Source organism: Pocillopora damicornis, chromosome 6 (genome assembly GCF_964200805.1).
Source record: "Pocillopora damicornis chromosome 6, jaPocDami1.2, whole genome shotgun sequence".
In the NCBI taxonomy this organism is placed as follows: Eukaryota; Metazoa; Cnidaria; class Anthozoa; order Scleractinia; family Pocilloporidae; genus Pocillopora; species Pocillopora damicornis.
The window spans coordinates 22872577-22898264 of record NC_142675.1 but is presented as its reverse complement, the minus strand read 5'-3'; the positions used below and the strand labels follow the sequence as shown (position 1 = coordinate 22898264).

Here is a 25688-nt window from a genome sequence, read left to right as displayed (position 1 = left end):
ACGTTGCTTTCTTACTTTTCTGACCAGTTGTTTATGCATAGAACCCAAAAAATGTTTTCCAACAGGGCTAAGTTTAACCACTTTCTGCAAACTTTGAGTGTTATACTACTTCATGTGGTGCAGTTCTCTGGAGCCACACACATCCCGAGCATCATCATTCTGTATCAATTGTTCTTTTATACACCTTTGTGGCCGTTTGTGCTTCTTTATTTGTCATGGACGTATCTCGCCGAGTGGAAAACATCTGAACGTGGTGGAAGAGATCTTCTGAGGAATTTCATGAGACGGCTCCCTATTTTCAAGTTCATGAGGGATTACTATCCTATCACACTCGTTAAAACTGGAGACCTCGATCCGCAGAAGAACTATATTTTTGGATATCATCCTCATGGAGTTTTTACCGAAGGAGCATCGATAGGATTGAATACAGAAGCATGTGGATTTAGTGAAAAATTCCCTGGAATCATTCCGCATTTGTCCGTGACCTCAGGTACTTTAAAATATCTTAACAGGCATTGTTGACGTTTCATTGGGTTTCGTTTCGTTTCCTTGTGTATGAAATTTTCACATTATCACCCTACTATTATTATTTATGAATCAGTGGTGCATTCAGCAGTTTGTCGTACTCCTTCGTGTGACCCGAAATACATTTTATACAACTTTTATACTCGTCGTGAAGCTTAGACTTCACTTCGTGTTGATTTGCATATTTTCCTGCTTAAAGTAAAATCTAGATCACTGGACCAATGGACTAGTGGAGAGAGGATCGTACCTCACTTCATCCGCTAGATTAATAAAGGAGTCTTTAAGGAGTAATATGTTCCACAAAGCCATTTATTTCACATCACCATCATAAAAAGGTACATGCGAAATCATGACGTCGTACGTGTTTTGGGATCTCAAAGATTAACTGACCTCTCACAAATTATCTTCACGTGAGTATAAGGACGCCGACATCTTTAATCTTGCCCGGCACCCTTGCCACTTAATCTGCTATGTTCTAGCATACTCTGATCTCTTTCCTGGTACGTTCAGAGGCTACACTTATTTATTATTATTATTATAAGTTTGTTTTTCTACTCTTTGGAATCTCAAATCGCAAAAAGATGTTAATCTTGTTTCAACTTGGCAGAGAAAGAAAGAAAAAGTTGGAGCATACTTCTCCTTGAAATTTGTCTCACAGTTTTACTTTGACTCGGTTCCCAATCCTCGTGAGGGGAAGGGTAAAATAGTTTTCAGATTGCTGGACAGGTTGGCAAAGAGTTCCAAGCTGGTGCCCTTTACATAATTAATATTTTTGAGCAAACTTTGATCGAACCCCTGTCAACAGCTGATTACATAGAAAAAAAGGAGACTTAAAGCCATATCTCTGATTTACGTATACTTGTTTATCGATTTTTTCCCGCAGTTATACTAAAACCCCTGTTATACCGGGACATACTGATGAGTCTTGGCGTAATTGATGTGTCGCGTGACAGCTTGGAATACAATCTGACACAGAAGGGGGCGGGACACTCGGTTGTCATCGTTGTGGGTGGAGCAGCGGAGATCCGTGAAATGGGCTTTGACAGCTACGCGCTGATAATGAAACGACGGAAAGGATTTATCAAACTGGCTTTGCAAACCGGGTTGGTATATGACTTTGTGTTTCTGCTTTTAAGCCAGAAGACTGTCATTCATCTCACGTTACAGTCATCTTATCCAGGAGCGAAGCCAGGATTTTTCATGGGGGGAGGGGGGGGTCAAACTGTGTCTAAAGGAGGGTACTCGCTATTTTTGCCACCGGAATATTGTAGGTTGTTTGCTCAAAAGAGGCTTACGAAGCGGAGATTAAGGGCACCCCGGACCCCCCCCCTCCCTTGCTACGCCCTTGTTATCCTTCTGGCATTTGTCTTTTTTTTTCTTCCAGTAATTGTTAACATAAGTTTACTTCTTGTTGTTATAGTAAGAAGATCCTAGTCCTCCATTACTCGGAGTTTTGACATGAACTGTAATCAAATGGAGATATCTATCATTTTCAGGTGCGATCTTGTCCCTGTGTTTGGCTTTGGACAGAATAATCTTTATCTTAATATAATTGGCGGCAGTAGTTGCTCCCAATATTCACGGCCTCAACTCTGGTTCAGAAATTTCACCTCTTACCTCAGAACTTGTTTTCTTCCGACACGATCTCCAATCAACGTCGTAGGTAAGCGTATTTTTCATTTGTGAATGTTTTCTTTTTATTGAAAGCACTTTTATTTACAAGTCGAACATTCCTTCTAGGATTTAGGACCAGCATGAACTGGAAAACTGTATGATAAAAAGATGACCAATGCAATCCCAAATTAGCACCCATCAAACTTTTGTTTTGTGTATGATTCCTACTCACGCCGATTGCATAATGGTAGCTCAGTAGCATTACAATTTTCGTTTCCGCAGTGGGATCGCCTATTTCTGTTTCCAAGATTGATAAACCAAGGAAGGAAGATATAGACAAACTTCACACACGGTACATAGACGAACTAAAAGAATTGTACGAGAACTATAAGGACAAATATCACCCATCAGAGAGATCTGAGTTGTTGATCATCTAGTTACTAAAAGGGAAGTTGTTTGAATTTTTTTTTTTTTAGTCTCAATAAAATGTCACTAATATACAGTCGTTTTTATTTGTTCTTCCTTGGGAAACTCACCCATACCCCCAGCGGAAACTCCCACCAGATTTCTCATGCTGAGATCCTTTCGCGTTAACGATGAGATGTATCGTGGGTCCTAGGGTGCGTAGGATTTGAGAATCCGTAGAGCATCAATTGTTTCTTTTTTTCTGTCACGTCACCGAAAAATGAAAATAAAACCCATTTTAATGGCCGGCTGCAGTTAATAGCTAGAGAAATTGCAGAATATTGATTAAAAACCGCATCCGTCAGTCTATTGTTGGAAACGCAATAACTTCCCTACTGCAAACTAGCAAAAGATTTGTAAAAATAATTTTGTAGCCTAAGCAGATTGCGGGTTATTTACGCGGCCTTAGTTCACGTTACTTGAACGCATGGCAACGTTAATTGCGAAGTGAACGGGAAAAAGATTCGCCGACATTGCAGCATCAAACCCTCGGCTTGCATCACTCGCTTCAATGGGTTTATCATTCGCCAAGAGGCTCCGCTGACAAGACACATCCTTCGCAAACAATCGAGCTTTATGGGCAAGAACTAACGTTGTATGTCGTCCAAGCAACACACTTTATTATTTATGTTAATCGCTTCTTCTAAAATTCTCCGGTAGCAGGGAAAGGTAACAAGAACCCAGCTCATACACTCCGCCTATCCGTTATCCCTTGAGAACTACAGTTCCACAATTCCAGAATTTTTGGTTGTGTGCTTCAACTACGTACCATGTTTCCTCCTTCCATCGATTGGGTACACATCATGCTACGCGTACTTCAACTGCTTCTTTTTGTGTGAAACCCGAAAAATGCCCCTCACTATCGATTACATTCTACAAACTTTGAGCATCGTTCTGCTGTACTACGTAGGATTCTTAGCGAGCACTCACCTGCTGGGCATCTTTACGCTGTACAAGCTGTTCTTCTATACACCCTTATGGCCGGTTGTACTTCTCTATTTATCATGGACGTATCTCATTGAGTGGAAAACCCCTAAACGTGGCGGAAGAGATCTTCTGATAAACTTTGCAAGAAGGCTCTCTGTTTTCAAGTATATGAGGGATTACTATCCTATTACCCTCGTCAAAACTAGCGACCTCGATCCACAGAAGAATTATATTTTTGGATATCATCCCCATGGGGCTCTTACCGAAGGAGCATCGATAGGATTGAATACAGAAGCATGTGGATTTAGTGAAAAATTCCCTGGAATCATTCCGCATCTTTCCGCGCATTCAGGTAAGCTAAATCAACTTGAATCGCCATATTGGTCAATGCTTCATTACGATTTAAATTTTAAGTAAACAGCCCAAAGTTTTTACCTATTTTGACATTATTACAGTTTTTGATTCGTCCAAGTATTCATTCTCTGTCCATTATTTAATTAATGAGAAACATGTATACGACTGATCTTTTGACAAAATGTTCATTTATTTCATTCTTAGTTAGTTGTAACAATAAATTTGGGTGTAAAATCTGTATCCCTGGATCAATGGTTTAGTGGATTACGGACTGCACCTCGACGTAACTGTATTCCATGTACTCAATTATTCAAGTATTTCATCAATTATCAGGGAGCAAGAAAAAGTATTGACCCAAGTTCCCAGCTTTTCCCTTTCCATATACCACATTTGAATGCACCTAAAATGGAACCCACGGCAGGAATGAGACCGAGTAGACACACCGCACCCATGAGCAGTCCTAAGGCAAGTTGCAGTGTAAGAAAAGAGACAAACGTATATGGGGCTTATTCGGTTTGTATCTGATTTACTTGTTTTCTGGAAACTTTTCGTTCAGGTATCCTAACAGCCTTGTTATACCGTGATATCGTGATGGCCCTTGGCGTGATTGATGTGACACGTGACAGCTTGGAATACAATCTGACACAGAAGGGGGCGGGACACTCGGTTGTCATCATCGTGGGCGGACAAGCAGAGATACGAGAAATGGGCTTTGATAGCTACGTGCTGATAATGAGTCGGCGGAAAGGATTCATTAAATTGGCTTTACAACTTGGGTTTGTATCAGACAGGCATCTTATCTTATCAAGCAGGAGCTAAGTAATGGGTTCCTGATGATAGTAAGATGACTGAAAAATGTTAGAAGAATTATCTTGCCTTCAGAGCTAACATCGCCCCAACCTAACCCCACCCCCCCCCCCTCCCAGCCTCCGCTTCAAGGATAGTCGCTATTCGGGAGGCATAAGCTGACTTGTTTCCCCTTGTTGTGAATATTCTGTATCCTCCATTACACGGAGTTTTGACATGGACTGTAAGTAAGTGCGTAAACGTTTATCAATTTTTCAGATGTGATCTTGTCCCTGTGTTCGGCTTTGGACAGAACAATCTTTATCATCATTTCATTGGCGGCAGTAGTTGCACCCGATATTCACGACCTCAGCTTTGGTTTAGAAATTTCACTTCTTGCCTCGGAACTTGCTTTCTTCCGGGACGATCTCCAATCAACGTTGTAGGTAAGCGTATTTTTCATTAATGAATGTTTTTATCTTTTATGCAGTGGTTTTTTTCACAAATCGAGTATCAAAAGCAATCCGAGATACCTGTAGTTTTGCTCTACTTCGCTCTATGATTGGTCCAGAAAACTCGTCCCGCTTTCTCAACGTACCAATCAGACGCAAAACTAGAACCAATCACGAATTGGTCGCTCGCGTTTTCCCGCGCTCTTGGTTGTTTTAACTTGAGTTCTCATTGGCTCTTTAAGTTATTTTCCTTTCTCCTGAGAGGCCGTTGCGATTATTTAAGTTTTGGTGTTACAACACTCGATTGAAAAGAGCTCCAAAGAAAGACCTATGCAATCCTAAATTACATTCGACACACATCAATTCTATAGTGGTTAGTTCAGAAATGGTTTCACTTTTCCTTTCCACAGTGGGATCGCCCATTTCTGTATCCAAGATTGAGTGTCCAACTCAGGAGGATATCGACAACCTTCACGAACGGTACATAGACGAACTGAAAAGATTGTACGAGAAATATAAGGACAAATATCACCCATCAGAGAGATCAGAGTTGTTGATCGTCTAATTTATATTAAACGAAGTTGGTTGAAGTTTTTTCGGTTTTACCCTCACCAAATGTACCAAATTACAGTCGTTTTGATTGGTCCCTCTCCCAGGAAAGCTCACCCGCAATCTCTGAAATTACCACCATATTTTTCTTGCCTAAAGGTCCCATGGTGTGTAGAGAGTTCTGTTGTGCATAAGGATCGAGAATGTGCGAAATATTGTAAGTGATAAATTTCCCACCTCGCACTACCAAAGGAATACATGAACAAACTCTCTAGCCTCTAAGCTCATGGCGGGATTTTTTCACGTGTCTTTACTTGAAATTATCTAAACACATACGAGCGGCGAAGCGAATGGGGGGAGACTCCATGAAATTGCGAAATTAATTGCAGGCCACGGGTGGCATCAAACTCTTAGCTTGCGTCACCCGCAAAATTAGGTTCATCGCTTTATCGGGGGTTCACTGTCCGCGAAGTCAGGTATGCTCCAATCGATTCGAATCTCCACATTTTAATGTCGTGTTTGGTTGATGCTTTGTTACGATTGAAAATTTTAAGTAAACAGCTTAAGTGTTCGCTTATTTAACCATCAACGTTTACAATTCGTTAAATAATTAATTTCTCTTTCATTCTTTAATCAGAAATATGCTTACATCCGATCTGTTTAGCCATTTCATTCTTGGTCATTTGTAACAAAACATTTCGAAGTAAGATCGGTATCCCTGGACCAATTGACTAGTGGATTACTGATCGTTCCTCGATGTATCCGTATTCCTTTACTCAAATGTAAAATTATATCCTCAAATTGGTAAAAAGAATGGCTTCCCAGCCAACACGAAAAAGTAGTGAACCAAGTTCCCAGTTCTTCCCTTTTCATATCCCACCTCTAACTGTAACTCAAATGGAACCCTCCGAGGATAATACTGAGAATAGCAGTAAAACGCCGTTATTCATGGCATTTGTTACGATTCCTCCGAAGGCAGAATAGCGAGGATATAAACCAGACATTCCGCTGATCCCTATCAACTGTAAAGTTTCAATTCCAACGTTCCGGAATTTTTCAATATTTACAATGGACCGACCAATCAACGCAAGCTATGACGTATCAGATATCTTCGTGTTCTTCTCATTAGACTTGACAAGCATCACGCAATGCCAATTAGAGCTGTCCGTTTCGGTCTAAAACCCGAAAAATGTCTCCAAGTATCGACTACATTTTACAATATTTGAGTATAGCACTGCTGTACTTTGTGGGATTCTTTGGAGGCACTCACGTACTGGGCATCCTTACGCTTTACCAAATATTTTTTTATACACCCTTATGGCCGGTTGTACTTCTCTATTTATCATGGACGTATCTTGTTGAGTGGAAAACCCCGGAACGTGGCGGAAGAGACCTTCTGATAAACTTTGTACGAAGGCTCTCTGTTTTCAAGTACATGAGGGATTACTATCCTATTACCCTCGTCAAAACTAGCGACCTCGATCCACAGAAGAATTACATTTTTGGATATCATCCCCATGGAGCTTTTACCGAAGGAGCATCGATAGGATTGAATACAGAAGCATGTGGATTTAGTGACAAGTTCCCCGGAATCATTCCACATCTGTCCGTGACATCAGGTACTCTAAATCAACTCGAATCGCCATATTATCGATCAGGTTTGGTTGACTTTTTACGATTAAAAATTTTAAGGAAACAGTCAAACGTTTACAGTAATTTTACTATTACAGTTTGTGTTTCGTCTGGGAATTAATTTATCTTTCTTTCTACTTTCGGAAATATGCGTACAACTGATCTGTTGAAAAAATATTCAACCATTTAAATCTTGGTCATTTGCTACAAAACATTTCGGTGTAAAATCCGTATTTCTGGACTTGTGAACTATTGGATCACGGATCGTACCTCGATTTCTTCATAATTCTTTAACTCAAATATTAAAACACCTTTTCAAATCAATATTTCGTCAGCTTTTCAGTGAGTACAAAAAGTATGGGCTCAAATTCTCGGCCCATCCTTTTTTTATATCCCGACTGTACCTAACGTGAAACTCCTGACAGATACTAGGTGGCCAAACTACACCCTTGTAACCCTCATATAAGAGATACAGAAAGGCAAAAGAATATTTATCTCTAGTTTGCTGTTTTTCCGGAATTTTTTTGGTGCAGCAATCCTTAAAGCCTTGTTATACCGTGATATTCTGATGGCCCTTGGCGTAATCGATGTATCACGTCACAGCTTGGAATACAATCTGACGCAGAAGGGGGCGGGACACTCGGTTGTCATCGTTGTGGGAGGAGCAGCGGAGATTCGCGAAATGGGCTATGACAGTTACGCACTGATAATAAAACGGCGGAAAGGATTCATGAAACTGGCTTTGCAAACTGGGTGTGTATAAGACTTGGAGTTTCTTATCAGTTGGAAAGTCGTCTATTACCAAAGGTTTCATTGATTTTCTATCACTGTAATTTCGATTATTAGTATTTCCAAAGCATCATTGTCCAGCCTATAACATTATGGGATCCATCTTTTCGCGTCTTATCTGATTTCACCAATAAGTAAATCTGACGATGACACGGATGGTTTATAAAAGCCTGACGCGAAATAGAAAGTTTGTACTTAGCTCAAACTCGTGCGGTAAAAAGGAAGTTTCTTGCCTCTTAGGAATTCGCAGAGACGTGAACCTTTTCTGAACTACGCTCCTTGATTTCCGTTATTCAGCATTTTTCAGCTTTTTATTTATTCGCATATTTATTCATTTATTTTTAATCTTTACCATTAGTTTTTATCAATTTTTGAGAGGCACCCTCTGGATTGGTATTCCTGGTTGTAACTGTTCAGTTCTCCATCACTCAGAGTTTCGAGATGAATCGTAATCAGATGGAAATGTTTATCATTTTTAGGTCCGATCTCGTCCCTGTCTTTGGGTTTGGACAAAATAATATTTATCAAGTTATTGGCGGCAGTAGATCCTCTCAATTTTCACGATTTCAGCGTTGGCTCAGGTCTTTTACTTCTTGCTTAGGAACTTGCTTTCTTCCGAAACGATCTCCAATCAACGTTGTTGGTATGCAGAAATCTTGATAAGCACTTAATGACTGGCCACAAGGGAAACAGTGAGTTTTTTTCCCTAAGACCTTCAATGTTCCCCGATGTGACGGCAAGGAGAAACTAAACTCACTGTTTCCCATGGTGCCAGTGTGTTTTTTTTATACTTCAAAGCTCAAAAAATAGAACAAATTGTAGAAGAGTGGCGCACAAACTTGCCTCGATTTCAAGGTGCATTTCCCCATCATGTTTGAGTCGAAAGTTTAAGTTATTTAGAGGGAGTTTGTGAGTTTTGACTCATGACACGTGATACGTTCTTCCCTCCAATTGGAGAGCGCTTTTAAGTTGGGAGGTGAAACAATACTTTTGATCTAGCTTGAAACTATTACGACAGTCATTTGGTAGTCATAACTTCTACGTTTTTTCAAAAACTGTGGAAGGACCGTTAGTTCTTTCTGCCTTCATCATAATTGACATAAGTGGCATTTATAAGTTCAGTAGTTATTTGTTTTGAGGAGACGATCTATTCAGTACTGGTTTTAATTTTCTATTACACAGTGGGATCACCTGTTCCTGTGACCAAGATTGCCAACCCAACACAGGAAGAGATAGACCAACTTCACGCGCAATATTTAGAAGCACTTACCGATCTATACGAGAAAAATAAGGACAAGTATCATCCAACAGGGAATTCAGAGTTATTGATCATTTAGCTATGAAAGTAAGCCTCAAAAGTGTTGTCCTAGCATCAGTAGATCAAGTCTGTTTCGTTCTGTTTTTTTTTCCCGTTTTTATCCTCTCACACAAAGACCTTGCAAGGCAAGTGTATGGTGACTACATTGAACAGAGAACAATTAAAACTGGCCAATTTTCTTACAGCTTCCTGTCTTTGCCTATTGTAAACCTCAACTTCACACTTGCATTTCATTGAGATAATCGCGGTAAATATTTCCGATGAATTTTAGATGGAGAGAGTTTAACAACTACGCTTGCAGCAGTTAGCAAGAATTTAACTCTTGTAGTGTGCCGCTTTCAGTCGTTTGTCGCATTAATTCGAAAATATTCTTTTGTGCATGAGGAGGTTACAAAGGTTGTGCTTCTTTAGCATAGAATTCGAATCAAGTTTAGCGAGAATGTATTTCGAAGTCTTTAATGAAGAGCTATTATAAGCTGATGATTTATTTGAAAAAATTATTATTATGCTATCAGCATTGTCAATCTAAAGCGTTTGTATGCTGATCTCGAGCGTGAAAGTAAACCCTTCTCAGCGCGAGTTTCATTAAAAGATCTCCATTTCGCTTGTGTTCACTGACTTCTTTGTGTCCATGTACCTAAACAGCCAGTCCACATTCGTGCGAACGAGATTTGAAGAATGCATAAAGAAGAATAGTTCAAAAAAGAATGTTGTATAGCGTTTCTCCCACATTATCAAAATTTCGAGTCTATACTAATAATCGCGATTTCAAACTAGAATAGGTTGCGCGGGTCGGTTGCGCGCCTGGAGTGCAGGAAAAAATGAGAGTGAGACTGGGGCGAAAAGCAAGTCGCGGTCGCATAGTTACGTTTTCAAACTTGAAACAAAGATGGCGTCTGGAAATCCCTTGATAACACTAGAACGAATGCTTAATGGCAGGACGACGTTAAAAACACAGAAGGTGACACACACAAATATCGTGTGTAAGTATAGATATTTCCTTTTCTGACATTATGCGTGAGTGTGAAATTTCCAACCAACTTAGTGATTTTGTTCTAGATTACTTGATCACTAATTTGGTTCTATTGATCAGCTGAGTTGATAATGTGAATAGTGGCTTCCGTAAAGAGAAAATGAAGCTGACGTTTCAGAACGAGTAATTTGTTAACACTACGACGAATGCGATATGCTAAATGACAGGATGACAGCTCTGTCAAAAGGCTAACGCTCTAAATGTCAGCTTCATAATTTCTCGACGGCGTCCAATTCACATTGCGTTACTAACGCAGCTGATAGAAACAAACATCTGTTCCTTTTAGTGACAGTAGAGAAAGAAATTAAAGAATTTTTGAAAGGCTTCATTTGAAGGGAAAGCCTTCAGGCTGAAGGTTTGAATTATCCATCATTTTCTTCTTCTTCAAGTGATACTGTTATTATAAACTAAATGACCCTGTATATTATTGTCGGTAGGCATTGGAACAGAACTTTTAAATGAAATACAACAAGTTATGAGAGAAGATAAAGGAAAAGCTGTTCGAGAAGCTGTAAGTTAATGTTAAGCACAGTCCACAGCACAGAGTGGGTTTCTGTAGAATCATTTACTCGCACAGAGCAGCTTAGATGTTCCCTGTCCCTTCATATATATTTGTTTCTGTTGAAACTTAGAGAATTGTTGTTCCCTTAAAATGAGTGATATGCTTTTCTTCTGAAGTTAAATCAACTCACTAATATTAACCCTTTAATTCCAAGAGTGATCAGCATTTAATTTCTCCATACAGTATCACTCCTGAACTACATATTAAGACCAGGAGAATAATGGAAATGATCAACAAGTACAGGAGCTCTTGATTGTTAAGCAAAATCTCCTTGTCAGCACCCTAGGAAATGTACAGAAAACCATATGGAGAATGTGCATACTGATCTTAGGGTGTAAAGGATTAAGGAATTACAATGTAGCTTTCCCAAATACAATTAGAGGTGTCTTGACTGTTTAAACTTTTTTTTTTGTTCAACAAGGTTTGGCTATTCAGCCTTCCTGAGGATAAAATTACAGGATTCTTTCAAAAATCGTGTTAGACCGATTCAAATTAGCAAATCAAAAGTTATGAAAAAAAAAACCTCTCTGTCCTGGAAATTAGAGTATTTTTTGGAGTGTTTTTCTTGGTTAATTTTTTTCTTATCAAATTAGTACCTATTTCAATATATTTATTTATTTTAGTGTTGATTAAAAAAATTGAGTGTTTCTGGATAAACAACAGGTTGCTGCAGCTGAAGCAAAAGCATGTGCGGAATTGAAAAAAGCTCTCCAAGAGCAAAAAGAACAGATGGAGGGAGAGAGAGATCTTGCACTGGAGGAAGCTAGATTGGTAAATGACATTATCACATGTATGAGTCTCTCTCTAGCCATAAAATCTTTGGACAAACACTTTGTTGGGTAAAGGGAGGGGAACTGTTGAACAGCAAGGCTTATAGGTGGCAACATAAAGGTAGTTGCATATCCAATTATTTAGGCAATATTTTTTTATGTAGACATCATGATCAACACTAAGTATCACTTTGAAAGGTTATTACTAAAAGTGTGCTTTAAAAACTTGATGATTTTTATCACTGCTTTGAAAAAGTATACAGAAAGATTCAGCGCCACTTATTGTCTTCTAAGATTCCCAAGGCAAGAGCAACCTTACTGTTAGAGATGTCTTCAAATGTGCTAAAAATGTCCAATGTTATTTGGTGTCATTCTGCAACCACTGAGTGATGTAAAACTGTTAGATTATCTCTTTCAAAATTTATAGGTCATCATTAACATAGTTGCCACTAAGTAATTTGGCATTATCAACTGTGTTGATAACTTAAATTGGCCACCATAAAGAGTTTAAGAGCTGACATTGCAAGGGCTATCCCTTTGTCAATCGCTCTGATGAAGGACTAACACTCAAAATGTCAGCTTTTTGAATCTTTACAGAGGCCAATTTGCATCATCAACTCAGTTGATAATAGTAGATTAACCTGTTATTCTCTCACACTGACGCAGCACTACAGTTTCTTTTGAAACTTACCCCCTTTATAGATGCCACTGAGTTTGGTGGTTATCACTGTATGAAGGACAACTTCTTACTCTCAAGATCTCAGTATCAATTCTCTTTACTGTCTGCTATACAATTCTCACAATTGTAGTTTTGAGAATTTGGTGTTAAATGAAAAAATATCTCCTTGATTTATGTTTTTTTTTATCTTCTTTACACCTTTCTCTTCAAAAAGTGTAGAGGTATGAAAAGGAGCAAATTTCTCTCGGTCACTCCTGGTATTATAGGGTTAAATTATTTTTTTTTTTCAGCAAGCGGAGGAACAAATGGCAGAAATTAGGTACAGATGTGAGGTCGCAGAAAAAAAGCGGGCTCGCTCGGCGTTGGAAAGATTTCAAATAGAAAAGAGTGATGCTTTGCAAAAAGCAGCTGAAGAAGCTGAGAAAAACAAACAGGAAGCTCTGAAAAATCTTACGGAGACGCTTGCAAGAAAGCTCAGAAACGAAGCAGCCCTTCAAAGAGAACTGGCTGTTGGTGAAGCACTTGCAGTTGCGAGGGTAATTTTAAACGTTTACGTAAAGTTTATTTCCTCAGTATCTGTTCAAGGACTAGATGACAGTGTTTACCAATACTTTAACTTTTATTTTCTCTAGAAAAATGCCGAGCGTCGTCGACAAGAATCAATCGAAGAAACAAAACTAGAATGCGAAAGAAAATCTGCAGCAGAAGCGTCAAGAGTTGCGCGGGTCCACCAGAACAAAGTGAATGAACTCAATCAGTGGTACAAACAACGTCATTTGATTTCGAAGTTCTTGGTTGAGTCTCTAAACGTTCCATCAGTTTCATTAAAGGAACACGTGACTGTGCTGTAGTGCCCCTGCTGACTTTTCAACTCTCAAAAACTGATTGTTAATTCTCCCCTCTAGCTGCTACACATTTTCTTGTAAAATAGTTGCGAGAATTTGGTGCTAGATCAAGAAAACAACTTCTACGGGATCAGTTTGAATATTCTCATTACCCATTTGCTGGTAAAATGTGCACGCTGTTAGAAGGTTGAGTTGAATAAAATTCGTCTAAAAGCAAGCGGTGGGGGTGGGGAGAGGGGGTAGCGTTTACATATAGAAGATGAAAACAGAACAATAGGCCGTGTGTTTTTCTGTGGGGGAGGGGGGGGGGTCGCGAAAAGGGAAAGAGCGCGGGAGATGGCGTATATTGATTGGGTATTACGGAAGACGAACGAAATCGGGGACAAATATCATCTGTAGGTTGTCCTTCCAACTCTCCCACCATTTTTCGCCGCCTCCTTTTTCGGCGGTCTTCATTGGCGGGCAACCTGAACTAAGCTGCATTTGATTTCGTTCGTAAGAAGCTCATGATATCTGCACCAGGCGCTGCCCCGAAATAATGCGGGCTCTAATCCTGTGCTGCAATTTTTTTTCCAGGATTGATCAGTTGGAAAGAAATTTAGAAGCTGAAAACGACGCAAAGCTCAAAGTAGAGAATTTGTTTCAAGTAAGTGTTAAGTACTGAGTGACGCGAAAAGTTTGCGGCAGTTTTATTTCGGTGGTTGTCAATGGTTTTTTTTTTGTTGTTTTACCGCAACGGATAATTTTTGGTTTGAGGTGACGAAAATTTCTGTGGAAAACTAATTTCAATTTGGGATTGGCAATTTAAGCTTCAAAACCTTAACAGGGATAAGAAAGCTAATATTCTCAAATTTTATAACATGTCGAGTTATGCAGAGGGATGATACCTGGTGGTTGATTCATCGATGAAAATTCTGAGTGGGTCCAAATACAAGAATCCGATTTGAAATTTGATTTGCCGGTGGAAGTTTTCTTTTAACTGCTGGTAGGAAATTTGGCGGCCTTCTTGCGGGTTTTAATTTTGCGTGGTGCGGTTCGACGATGAAGCATGAAATCCGCAAAATTTTAAATTCGCAAAGTGTGAACGCATTTTTCGAAATACATTGATTAGCGTGTGATTCCAGACCAAATTTCATTACACTTTTAAATACCAATACTAATCGTTTCGCATTTTTATTAGACAATTTTTTAATAACAATTTCCAATTTTGAGAATTTTTGTTTGAGATGGCTGAAGAGACATCTAGTTGTAAAATTTACTAAGTCGTAGACTTTTTAATACGTTTTTTAACGTTTCCAATTATTCTATGAGTCGTGTCTAATCGTTCGTCAGCTTCTTCAGTAGTAATGGGGCCAGTGATAGTCTTCACGCCTTCTCCATTTTACCTACATACTCGAAATCTACTGGAGCTTGCTCGACACCCCGCTTTCTTTCGATAAAAGTTTTCTTATAACACTTTTTAAAGGAAACGGATCTATACGTGATAAGAAAAACGAAAATTCATTTACGTGTTTTCATTCTTGAACCACGCATGCCGTTCCACTTTTCGCCTTTCTAGCGTACGGAGAAGCGCGTACGGAGAGGCACTTTTCTCTTGCAACATATCCGGCCACCAATAACAGCAAGATCCTAGTCTCTCTCGATAAGATTTGTCGAGTTCTTGCTTCAAATCTTTAAGGAAGCAAATTGGCTTATCTGCTATCAATTGAACTTGTGTTGCAAGCGAGTGAGAAGAATTTTGCAGGTCGTAACACATCACATATAGGCAACTTTATATCGTGACTAGCCGCCCTCAGACATGTAAAATACTTTCTACCTGTTACTTAACATTAACAATGCCGTGCTTTGTCTTATAGAGACCTTTGGCTCTTCAACTGCAGATGATAACTTTCAAATTCAGTATCAAGACTAAATTCATTTTATTTTGAAAAGTTTCAACCAGCTGTTAAAACATTTTGATGCGGTCAGTAAAAAAATTGTCAAAATTTCGTTTGTGATATGCAACAAGCTTCAAGAATCCGTTTACAGAGCAGAAAGGATGTAATTCATTTAGAATTGACAACTGTGGTTGCAGTTTTTTTTTTTTCAGGCTGTGAAGTAAAGCTGAAATTTCGCGAACAGAAACTCCAAAACAAAGCCCTCTTTATATTAACTCACAGTTCTTGAAGCAGATTAAATTTGAACGTAGTTGTTTACACTGAAAGATTTATTAAATATAAATAAAAATACAAATTTTATCCTAAATGTTACACAATTCTTTTTCTGGCAGGAAATGAAAGAAGACTACAAGAGATTTCAGAATTATACCAGAGGATTTCATTCGGACTTTCTTATGAAATAACCAACGTATTTGTGCAGGATTATTTTAAAGGTGTTGGTAAATATTCAGAAGGCACTCAGTACACAGTCATAACAAGCTCTAGAGGAGTTATTTGTACCCACGCACGATCTCCCAGAATCAAATAAGAGAATTTGTTTTGTTCACGGGGAAAAAAATCATTAATTCTCTCTTATTACGACGAAAGCATTATAAATGTTGCCAGAAAGCATTATTTATACATGAGAAATTACTGATAGTTTGATTTTAAATTTCTATGTGGAAAAAAAGGTATGGAACATACAGAAGCCGTAATTCTCCTATAAACTGGTGGGTTTGGACGATCATAATTTATTTTTTTGCTCTTGACCAGAGTTGCTATTAATTTTGACCAGTCGAGCACTATTTCCAGATAAAAATTTCACCCCTTGCCAGCTAGTGGTATAATTAATTCCCAATTCGTTAATTTGCCATTTGCCATTTCAAACGTACGCAAAGAAAATGAATTGGCACGACTGTTCTTTAAATTAAAGATTGGGTTGAAAAAAAAAGAAAACAATCTTGCCTTAATCTTGATGGACAGATTTTCTAACCAGTCGCCAAAATCAATTTGTTCTCTATCCGGTTCAGGTAGATAACCTACTGGGCTTTGCCAAAACAAGACATTGTTTTGCATACGGTTTACTCGCCATTAATGTACGCATTTTCAAAGTAATGAAACCACAAGAGTGAAATTCCCTGTGCGGTCGCAAACGGAGCATCAATTTGAACTCCTTTTGTACTTTTTCATGTCAGCCTAATGGAAGGTTTCAATTGGAAACGAAGAACGAACCAAAAACAATATTGCAATCGCTCAACTCTGCGAGCGATCACTGATGGTGAAGATAAGTTTAAACGTTATAATTTATGCATTACACCTCAATGATAATAAAGTACTTTTTCATCGTAAATTCTTTAATAAATTCAATGCGTTATTTCCTGAAAGTCCCCTATATTTTGACGGCGCTAATTTCATTACTACTATCTGTAGTACTTATTATGTCTTTGAGGGATTTCTTCACTGTTGTTCAATAGTGAATCCAGTTCGCTTGCGGCTTCTGATGTTTCGCGATTTTCACGAGCCTCGTCCTTCTCCAACATGTTCTTGTAATAAAGAGTATTGAAGTTCGATACAAATGTTAGGACGGGTAGTGCGAGAGTCACCGCGCCAAATATTGCACAAGCAGCCGACATAAGTTTTGCTAAAGGGCTGTGAGGTACCATGTCTCCATATCCTATTGTTGTGATGGTTTGTATTGAGAACCAAAATGTTGCAGGTACACTATGGAAATCCGTCTTGTCACTTCCCACTTCGATATAATACAAAAGGCTAGCTGTAACAATCACACTGAAAAACAGACACAGAATTAAAAGCCCTAATTCTCTGAAGCTCTCAAACACGCAATACCCAATCATCTGAAGACTCTTGGAATAACGGGAGAGCTTGAAGATTCTAAAAACTCGAACGATCCGTAATATTCGTAGCGCTGCCACTGAGCTTGCTTCGGACTTGGTGAGAAGAAGCGAAATATAGAACGGAGCGATGGCCACCAGGTCGATAATGTTCAAAATCGACGTAAAAAAACTGCACTTGTTCGGGGAAGTGAACAGCCGAACTAAATACTCGATTGTAAACCAAGTGTTGAAAGCTAATTCTAGAAGAAACCAGGTGTCTTCGCTCCAGACCGGCTCCTCTGCGGTGTCTGCAAAATTAGCGAAGTCGGCTTTCTTTTCTCTTATCGAGGGTACAGTTTCTGCGATAGAGACTGCAATTGCCACGACGATAACGCTGACAGAAAATATGGCTAAACACGATGCCGCAAACGACGTGTCGGGTTGATCAAAGAGTTCCCAGATTTTGCGCTGAAGTTTATTTTCAGGAAGTTCTCGTGGACTTTCGTTTATACTCAGATACCCTTCCTTTAGTCGAATGTCACTCAAAACTTCGTCTCCCAGTTCGAAAAACTCAATTTCTTGCTTAAAAATACACATCGGGACTTCAGCCGGCCGCCTGAGTCGTCCACTGGACTGGTAATAATAGAGGATTGCCTCAAAGGCCGATCGATTGCGGTTGAAGAAGTACTCTTTAAATTCCGGTACGTAAAACTTGCTTCGCTTCTCCTCGTTGCCCAGGAGCGTGTCTGGAAAACGTGATAACGTCGTCTGGCGCGTTTCAAATATCATGCCGCTTACGTTTATCACTACACGGTCGTCGTAGATAACGTTCCGTACAGAGCACATCTTGAACGCTATGATATGGCTTTTGGAGGTGCACCCTGCACCAAAGCGACGTGCGAGCCAGGAGCTTACAATTTGATGGAAATTTCACGTAGAAAATGAGTCATTTTATAGACCGCTTGAAAGTAAACAATCTAACATACCCAGAGCAGGTTACGCACCTTGCCATCATCACTTAGCTATTCGCTCGCTGGATGTTTAAGGTAGAAGTGTCGCATGAATTATTTATGCATCATTCTCGTAGCTCTTCTTCAACGCTTGGAGCTACAAAGAAAAGAAATCCTGTGATGTCAAATTGTGATTTATTCGTCTTGTAGCTTTAGAATGGCCATTTTCAAAAGATAAGGTTTTTGTTTGAGTAATAAAAGTCGCTATAGAAAGGGCTAATGCATAATTCAGGTTAAAAAGCGTGATTTTCTAGTGCTCCTATGTGTAAATTCAATGACACCTGTACTTCAAAAACACTATTTTTATCACCAAACCACAACATTTGTTGTTCTTCAATCGATATACTGTGATCCTATTCACAAATTATTTGGATTTATTTTATTTTACACGAGCATTTCACTCAAAAAAGGTTATTGTAGATGGACATATCTGCATCGCAGCGCGGTGGGTAAATTATTGCGAAGTCTAACTCTTTAGAATTGAAATTTGACCAAAGAGACATTTTTTATCCATTTCTCCGCATTTGAAAATAAGATCGTCTAAACAATGCGACGTAGAAAATCGCGAGTACGAGTCGGTGAAATAGGAGTTTGCACATCATCTACAATAAATTTGACTCAACTCACCGGTGTTCGCTCTGTGTGGCGTGTGAAAATTACGTTTACATCTTTAAAATGGCTTTGTTTAACGTCTACAATAAGTATACCACAGATTTATTCAAAGCTTCCATAGAGCGGTAGGGAAAATTGATTAATTAAAAATTCGTCCCGTGTTCTTATGTCGAAATCCTTAGTCACTCCCTCCACATACACTGTTTTTGTTTAAAATTGACGCAAAATAGTCTTACCACAACTTGAGCTTTGAGTTCCTCAATTACGATATTCAAACATTGCTTTTCTTCAAGTTTCTTCAGTATTTGATCATTGTCATGTAGGGCTGAACTGATCTGTAATGAAAATTAGGAAGGTTCCTTAACGCAAATGATAGCACCCCGGTAACGGGTTAGAGAAAAGCTTGTTAAATATACCTCGTTGTTGAAGGATGTGTACTTATAGGAACGCGTCTCTGGGTAGGATACGCGTTGAATCGAATGATCCTGAAGCCTTGATGGATTTGGGCGTTGTTGTTTTTTCAATTTTGGAAAACGACAGAAAATGACTGCAGTTACTTAATAAGAAGCTTAGTCAAATTGCCGCCGGACAAATAACATTATTCATTCTAGGTAATTTCATACCACGAATCACATGAATTTGCATTTTCACGTTATTTTTCGTGAAATTTCATGTATTTAAGCAAGAAAATTGGAAACGATTCAATAAGAAAAGACAGCGCATTTTGGCAAGGAGATGATGGCATAAATGCCGGACAGAGTTGGCAGGTGACTACAGGGTTGTTTGGAAGCTGAAAAACCAAACGTAACAGAAAGTAGAAATAGGACGTTATTACAGAGGTGTAAAATTTGCTCAAAATGCTTAACCAACCATGAACTGAGAAATAATCGCTCGTTACTCGTAATGGGCAGTGATTGATACTTGACATGTACTCTTGGGATTAACACTCCATTGAAGTGCGTTGATAGCCAAGTGACAGGAATATCTAACGACATAACATTCAGGATCATAATCACAAGCCGCGCACTCAGTATTTCTTGTAGGAAATTCCTCCCAAAAAATAATATTTATGAAGACGATTGATGCCGATTTAAAAAATTATGAATTTATCTATTTTCGTCCATTGCGTTGATCAATGAACTTGCTGGGTCCCATAAATTTGCTGGCCATGTCGCTATGATCGCTGTTTTCGTTCGCACTTAATCTTTGACACCAACACAACCTGTGAAATTGTAATTTCTTTCATAATTGTGATTTTTGTGTCTGCGATTAGAAACAAGTCTTACTCAACCGAGAAATTCGTCAGACCCCGGCGGCTTGGGAGTATTAAAAAAAATAAGCCAAGGATCTGTAGCGGAGTAACTCGAAAAGGGGGCAGCCGATTAGTGGACAACACTATAATGGCGAGGCAACTGCGATCGCGAAATAAAAAAATGGTTTCATCGCAAACCCGAAGCACGCGGTTTTCATCTTGTAGAGGAAGTCAAGGCCTCCGGCCACCAGCCTCGTATGATGTACAACACTGTGAAAATAAGCTATAGTTACCAGAGTTTTGCCTTCCCCATTCGGTTTTACTCTGATGCTATCAAAGCTATCAAAGCCTTAACTTTGTATCCTTCGCTACATATCCTAAAAATCACTAACAATCTATTTCACGTGACTCGTTCCCAGTCGTCTTTAGAACGTGAACGGCAGATGAGCGTAAACGGGAGAGGAAGTCTTCTCTTTCTTTTTCCAATCAGCCCTTTCTTTCACGCTGCACTCCCGAACCACACGCGTTTTGAAGAAAACTGGATTTGAGGAAAATTGTTCTACTCCGACCAAAATTACAGCTCTGAAGAAGCGTGGATTTGAAACTAATAAACCCAGTATAGTTAAAATGTTAAAGTTCCTCAAAGCGACAAAGATTCATATTCATGAAAGGTTTACTCTGATAGATCGAAACAAAATTGCCGACAAACCCCATGTACTTGGAGGACTGTATTTTTGAGCGAATTCATTTTCTAATTTTCGTATTTTGTCAAACGACACGTTTTTGAGTATCAATTTCGAGCGTTGACTTCACTTCATTATGTGTAAACTAAAGGTAAATTGCTTTTTGTTAAAGAATCTATCATAATTAGTTCTCTCGTAATACTCTATTTGTACAACATTTCCGTTGAAAGAGCACGGGAATAGTAACAATAACACGCAACTTGGACATTTTCGTATGGACGAGGCCCTAAATGTTAATTTGAATAAGAATTTGTTACTGACTCACTAAATTTACACTGATTTATAATGCAGGCTCTTCAATAACGCAGTTTAGGCTTACGGATGAATTTTGCTAGAATCGAGACTACGAAAATAACTTTACACGGTGACTGTCTGCTGTTTTGTAGGCGACCACCAACTGCACGCCACACCGAGCATCATAGCCAGTTTATGTGATAAAGGTTTACAGTCAAGTCGCCCGAGAGTCATCTCGCCCGAAATTTTAGTTATGTCGCCCGAAAAAAAAATGAAGTCGCCCGAAGAAACAAATGCTAAAAATATCAGAATTACAGCTGTTAATAGGCAATAACGTTGAGAAATTTTTATCAGAGAAAAAGTTTCTCAGGCTTACGAAACGTCCGTGAGTAAGAAACGATTACATACCAAACGAACAACGCTGCATTTTGTTGTTAGAAACGAACAACATTTCCCTTTGTTGTTAGGGACGAACAACGCTTTAAGAATCTTCATGATGTTGTCGGAAACAAAGAGCGCTTCAGTGATAAAAATTTCTCAAACGTTATTGCCTATTTACAGTCTGAAATTCTGATCTTTTTTGTATTTGTTTCTTCGGGCGACATTACTAAAATTTCGGGCAACATGACTCAGGTTTCGGGCGACTTGACCGGTTCCTGTGATAAACTATCGCAGGTTCGACCAAGGTTTTGAAAGTCTTTTGTCAGGATGCTATCTTTCAAATCGCTGAAGCCTTCTTCTACGAACTTCATCCAGCGAACTTTCCTGGGGCGTGACGCTTTCCGGGGGGTACGGCGCATGTCTCCCTGTGTATCCGTTACCAACGTGTTCTTGCGGGGGAGCAGAAGGTTCTGGATCCGTAGAGTAGGATTCCGCTATCCCCGAAGGGTACGGTGGAGACTGCGCGAACGCCCCGCCTGTATAGGGAGTAGGATCCGGCAGGCGGGGATAAAGACCTCCTCCCTCTCGAGGGTAGGGTGGAACTTCTTGGGAGGGGTAGGCTGAGGGCCCCTGAGTGGAGTAGGGTGGCGGCCGCGAAGAAACACCACCAGATGAAGTTGCCGACCAAGAATTATAACGGCCCCCATTTTGAGGGGGGTATGGTGGGGATCCGGAAGATGGCCCTCTTCTCTGAGGCTGTTGGTTATCAGACCACCGAGAGGGCTCCCCTCCTGGGTTATCTAGGCTCTCTCTTATTGCCGTCTGTATCCTTGGGTCATAATCATCCAGGTTTGGCTGTCGATTCATATGTGTTTCTCGGAGGCTTGCCCTTATAGCTTCTCTGAGTTCTTCATCAGCGGAATCAGAGTCATCTGGAGGCTGTCTGTTTCGTCTTCGTCCTGTAGAAAGATTGGACTTAAGATGAGGGAGGCTCACTTAAGTTTTGGTTAGAGATACTGATGTTTTACAACAAGAACAAGGTTCACCATGGTATTCAGGCATGAGTAGTTGCATTTGTACTTTCAGGCAAGAAACTGTTACCCTTTACACCCTAACATCAATATGCATATTTTCCATAGTGTTCTCCATAAATTTCCCAAGATGCTGAAAGGGAGAACTTGTGAGGAAAAGAGCTTCTTTGGTTGATAATCAGTTCCTTTCTTCTTGTGTTTTTATTGTGTGATTCAGAGGTAATATTGCTTAGAGAAATTAGATAATAGTCACTCTTAAAGATCAGAGGGTTAATTACTCCTACGATTTAAAAGGTTAATACCAAAACTCTTTATGTGGAGCCTGTTTCAAATAGTTAGTTTATTTCTTGTTAACCTGTTGTCCCCACATGGTAGGTGTATGATTGTCTCATTCTTCTTGTCACTCCTGATCCTAGAAAAAAAGGGAGTTAGCACTTAAACTTCAGGCAAAGAAAAATAATGTACAAATACAAATATAAGTTAAACTCAAAACGACACTTCTTAACCCTTTACACTCTTACTTCAGTATGCATATTCTCCATACCGTTTTCGATAAATTTTCTAGGGCATTGGCAAGGAGAATTGTTTAATAATCAAGAGCTTCTTTAGCAGCTGATCATTTCCTTTCTTCTCCTGATCATAATCTCTGTGCCATTTTCGATAAATTTCCTAGGGCATTGGCAAGCAGAATTGTTTAACAGTCAAGAGCTTCTTTGGCAGCAGATCGTTTCCTTTCTTCTCCTGAACATAATCTCTGTACCATTTTCAATAAATTTTCTAGGGCATCGGCAAGGAGAATTGTTTAACAATCAAGAGCTTCTTTAGCAGCTGATCATTTCCTTTCTTCTCCTGACCATAATGTTTGATTCATGGGTAATATGATGGGAAGAAATTAAATGTAAGTCACTTATTAGGGTCAAAGGGTTAGTTGTACCCCTATTTCAGTCTCAACTCAACTGAATGGGGGGCACTTGGAACTAATTTTACCATATCACCCCAATAATTGTTTGCTATAACATAACATAGAACACACTTTTCCAAGTAACAGTGATAAATTAAGGTATACATTATGAGAATAACCATTCACAAAATGACCTAAATAGTTACGGTAAATTTCCAGGAGCATAGTTATTGTGTTAAATTATTTTTAAAACTTTTGCATGGACACTTCAAAATTAACAATAAGGAATTGTTACTATTTTCTTTTCACTCATTACAATATTACATGGTTTTGAAGAAAAAAAGGTCTGCATATTAACTCAGTGTTTCAGGCAGTGGCTTTCAAACTTTGAAAAAGAATCGATAGCAGAAACCAGAAACCAGAAACCTGAAAAAGGATTATAAATTATCAGATCATTTTTGGATTCTGCATTCAAAAGAAAAAAAATTATGAGTGATGTGTTTGGTGTAATGTGTTGATTGAATAGGGATGGAGGTTTTCCAACAAAGGAACAGGTCCTGGTTTTTCAAAGGTCGAATAATGCTATCCACAGGATAAATCTCAACATGATGGATAATCTCTATTAAAAATCTATCTGCTGGATAGTAATTTATCTGTTAGATAGAATTATTAAACCTTTATACAACAATTAGTTAAGTTTAAACCTGACTGGTACAGAAAATAAATAACCAAGCAATGATGATGCATTTGTTGAAAGATGTTCTTTTCATCTTGTCACAGACATGTGAAAAAGAGAAATTCTTGAGTTCTAAGGGCAAAATAAATGTTAGATCACCAGATTTTGGACTTTGATGCTCAACCTTTTAGCCATATGGACTCTCCTATGAGGACAGTTGTTACTGGGTTCAAAGATAACACACCCACTGTATACTGCAATGCTAGGAGCCTTGTGTGAGTAAATAGTAATCCTAATAGTATAAATACAACTACTACTTCTAATAATAATAATACAGAGGATTTAGGTGGAGCTGTTTCTACCAAGTATCCAACAGTACTTTACAATATTGAAAGTTAAATAATAAATTAATTAAGAATAGAACATCAATGAGAGTTAGAACGAAATAGAAAAATGGAATAGAAAAACTAGAATAATAAAGACGTAAAAATTTAAATTCAGTGTTGAGATGAAGAAAGATGTTTTTCATCCATAATAACACAAACATCATTTCAGACAAAATTTAGCTGGCTTTTCCTTAAATAAGGGAAATAACGCTAGTATTGAGTAACTTACCAGCACCACTGATTGTATCCATGATATACTTTAAAGGACCTTTAACGTACATCATTCCCACAAGAATACCAGCTAAATGACCAGTAAATGAGGCATTAGGAACAAGAAGCTGAATGACAATCAACTCCGCCCAACAGGCCCACCTCATTGGTACTGGGAACATACCCACCACCATGGAAACACCAGAAGGAAGGTTGTACGTTGTAAGAACTTTAAGGGCAAAGATGACACCTGAAAAACCCGCAGCACAGGTGTACATGTAAGAAAAGTCCTCAGTTACGTTCGCCAGAACCATGTCTAAAGCAACAAGAACGGTGTTAGTTAAGGCAGTGAATACGGACAAGATATACAGAAATTTCGGACTTCCCATCCTTGGTTCAAGCGACATGCCCTTCCAAACGAACGAGGCCATGTTGTAGTACAAATGAAAGTCGTTTAAGTGATAAAAGGCAGCGAAAATGATTCGCTTCCAGTCGCCATTGTACCAGACATGATGGGCACTAACACAAGCTTTTCCGAGAGATGGAAGGTTGTTCAAAAGCTGGAGATAAACTGCGACGTTTATACCGATGAAAGTCAGTGTTACAGGAGGAATCCTGTTAAAACCAATGTTGTAGAGCTGGCTGGCCAAAAATAACAATCCGATCCCCGGGGATCTTCTTCGCCCCGGCCGGAACATTGTTCATCATAAAATATCAGGAAGGAAAAGTTCCTTTCTAAAGTCGACCTTTGGCGTATTCGTTTCCCTTTAGCACGTCAAAATACAGGTGTAACTCAGTGACCTTATACTCTATAGTGGCTCCCAAAAAGAAAGGCTCTTCCTTTATACTTTTGTTAATCTGACGTGTCAAAATTAATTTCGATTTCAAAATGCCTTACTCATCACTTTTTCAACCTGCCCGCCATCTTTGGTAGACTCGTCTCAACCAGCACCAGTGTAGTGTTGAAAATTCGCTAAGGCAATCTAAGAATACCAAGAGACTTCTTCATTGAAATGTGACAGAAATAAAATACAAGGGCCAACACTGTTCTCTCGCGCTATGAAAGTGTAAAACTTTGAAATAAAAATAAATCTAAAACCTACTCTCACCTCAGTGGGTTTACGCTCGTCTATCGACCAGCGGAAATTTCCGACATTGCACTTCATATTTGACGAATTGAGGTATACCTAGCCTTCTCCTT

General features: G+C 39.0%; 6 protein-coding genes across 10 annotated transcripts; 4 read left to right on the top strand and 2 right to left on the bottom strand.

Annotated features, from left to right (window-relative positions):
* The first annotated feature begins 33 nt into the window (after positions 1–33).
* On the top strand, positions 34–2635 carry LOC113681986 (2-acylglycerol O-acyltransferase 2). Of its 2 annotated transcripts, none has more exons than XM_089208558.1 (4): positions 34–490; positions 1409–1628; positions 2022–2184; positions 2422–2635. In XM_089208558.1, the coding sequence occupies exons 1-4, from the start codon at positions 34–36 to the stop codon at positions 2473–2475; spliced, it is 894 nt and encodes a 297-aa protein (XP_089064684.1). In that variant the 3' UTR covers positions 2476–2635. The 2 variants fall into 2 exon arrangements, with proteins under 2 accessions (XP_089064684.1, XP_089064683.1); XM_089208557.1 differs by having other exon boundaries at positions 2022–2188.
* Positions 2636–3270: 635 nt separating this feature from the next.
* On the top strand, positions 3271–5954 carry LOC113681959 (diacylglycerol O-acyltransferase 2). Its single transcript, XM_027199100.2, has 4 exons — positions 3271–3883; positions 4442–4661; positions 4951–5117; positions 5534–5954. Exons 1-4 carry the CDS (start codon positions 3454–3456, stop codon positions 5686–5688), a joined length of 972 nt encoding a protein of 323 aa, XP_027054901.2. The 5' UTR covers positions 3271–3453; the 3' UTR covers positions 5689–5954.
* Positions 5955–6653: 699 nt separating this feature from the next.
* On the top strand, positions 6654–9595 carry LOC113681956 (diacylglycerol O-acyltransferase 2). The gene is made up of 4 exons (XM_027199096.2): positions 6654–7291; positions 7838–8057; positions 8573–8736; positions 9276–9595. The coding sequence occupies exons 1-4, from the start codon at positions 6862–6864 to the stop codon at positions 9428–9430; spliced, it is 969 nt and encodes a 322-aa protein (XP_027054897.2). The 5' UTR covers positions 6654–6861; the 3' UTR covers positions 9431–9595.
* A 610-nt stretch (positions 9596–10205) lies between these two features.
* LOC113681958 (uncharacterized) lies at positions 10206–16567 on the top strand. Of its 2 annotated transcripts, XM_027199099.2 has the most exons (8): positions 10280–10394; positions 10731–10799; positions 10882–10955; positions 11670–11777; positions 12746–12991; positions 13088–13215; positions 13877–13946; positions 15570–16567. In XM_027199099.2, the coding sequence occupies exons 3-8, from the start codon at positions 10920–10922 to the stop codon at positions 15639–15641; spliced, it is 660 nt and encodes a 219-aa protein (XP_027054900.2). In that variant the 5' UTR covers positions 10280–10394; positions 10731–10799; positions 10882–10919; the 3' UTR covers positions 15642–16567. The 2 variants fall into 2 exon arrangements, with proteins under 2 accessions (XP_027054899.2, XP_027054900.2); XM_027199098.2 differs by lacking the exon at positions 10731–10799 and having other exon boundaries at positions 10206–10394.
* On the bottom strand, positions 15489–20303 carry LOC113681955 (potassium voltage-gated channel subfamily A member 2). Of its 3 annotated transcripts, none has more exons than XM_089208539.1 (3): positions 20219–20303; positions 18910–19008; positions 15489–18158 (listed from the first exon to the last, which is right to left on the bottom strand). In XM_089208539.1, the coding sequence occupies exon 3, from the start codon at positions 17895–17897 to the stop codon at positions 16638–16640; it is 1260 nt and encodes a 419-aa protein (XP_089064665.1). In that variant the 5' UTR covers positions 17898–18158; positions 18910–19008; positions 20219–20303; the 3' UTR covers positions 15489–16637. The 3 variants fall into 3 exon arrangements, with proteins under 3 accessions (XP_089064665.1, XP_027054896.2, XP_089064666.1); XM_027199095.2 differs by lacking the exon at positions 20219–20303 and adding an exon at positions 19090–19477; XM_089208540.1 differs by lacking the exon at positions 20219–20303 and having other exon boundaries at positions 18689–18953.
* Positions 20304–20642: 339 nt separating this feature from the next.
* LOC113682040 (rhomboid-related protein 4) lies at positions 20643–25634 on the bottom strand. Its single transcript, XM_027199191.2, has 3 exons — positions 24507–25634; positions 22670–22726; positions 20643–22242 (listed from the first exon to the last, which is right to left on the bottom strand). The coding sequence occupies exons 1-3, from the start codon at positions 25183–25185 to the stop codon at positions 21614–21616; spliced, it is 1365 nt and encodes a 454-aa protein (XP_027054992.2). The 5' UTR covers positions 25186–25634; the 3' UTR covers positions 20643–21613.
* Between the last annotated feature and the right edge of the window lie 54 nt (positions 25635–25688).

Coding starts and splice junctions, on each gene's coding strand:
- LOC113681986 (XM_089208557.1), top strand. CDS start 34: ATGCATAGAACCCAAAAAATGTTTTCCAACAGGGCTAAGTTTAACCAC. Junction 1,629..2,021: donor AAACTGGCTTTGCAAACCGG/GTTGGTATATGA, acceptor TATCATTTTCAG/GTGCGATCTTGTCCCTGTGT. Junction 2,189..2,421: donor ATCTCCAATCAACGTCGTAG/GTAAGCGTATTT, acceptor TCGTTTCCGCAG/TGGGATCGCCTATTTCTGTT.
- LOC113681959 (XM_027199100.2), top strand. CDS start 3,454: ATGCCCCTCACTATCGATTACATTCTACAAACTTTGAGCATCGTTCTG. Junction 4,662..4,950: donor AAATTGGCTTTACAACTTGG/GTTTGTATCAGA, acceptor TCAATTTTTCAG/ATGTGATCTTGTCCCTGTGT. Junction 5,118..5,533: donor ATCTCCAATCAACGTTGTAG/GTAAGCGTATTT, acceptor TCCTTTCCACAG/TGGGATCGCCCATTTCTGTA.
- LOC113681956 (XM_027199096.2), top strand. CDS start 6,862: ATGTCTCCAAGTATCGACTACATTTTACAATATTTGAGTATAGCACTG. Junction 8,058..8,572: donor AAACTGGCTTTGCAAACTGG/GTGTGTATAAGA, acceptor TATCATTTTTAG/GTCCGATCTCGTCCCTGTCT. Junction 8,737..9,275: donor ATCTCCAATCAACGTTGTTG/GTATGCAGAAAT, acceptor TCTATTACACAG/TGGGATCACCTGTTCCTGTG.
- LOC113681958 (XM_027199098.2), top strand. CDS start 10,301: ATGGCGTCTGGAAATCCCTTGATAACACTAGAACGAATGCTTAATGGC. Junction 10,956..11,669: donor GAAAAGCTGTTCGAGAAGCT/GTAAGTTAATGT, acceptor GATAAACAACAG/GTTGCTGCAGCTGAAGCAAA. Junction 11,778..12,745: donor CACTGGAGGAAGCTAGATTG/GTAAATGACATT, acceptor TTTTTTTTTCAG/CAAGCGGAGGAACAAATGGC.
- LOC113681955 (XM_089208539.1), bottom strand. CDS start 17,897: ATGTGCTCTGTACGGAACGTTATCTACGACGACCGTGTAGTGATAAAC.
- LOC113682040 (XM_027199191.2), bottom strand. CDS start 25,185: ATGTTCCGGCCGGGGCGAAGAAGATCCCCGGGGATCGGATTGTTATTT. Junction 22,727..24,506: donor GGATACAATCAGTGGTGCTG/GTAAGTTACTCA, acceptor CTTTTTTTCTAG/GATCAGGAGTGACAAGAAGA. Junction 22,243..22,669: donor CTACCATGTGGGGACAACAG/GTTAACAAGAAA, acceptor ATCTTTCTACAG/GACGAAGACGAAACAGACAG.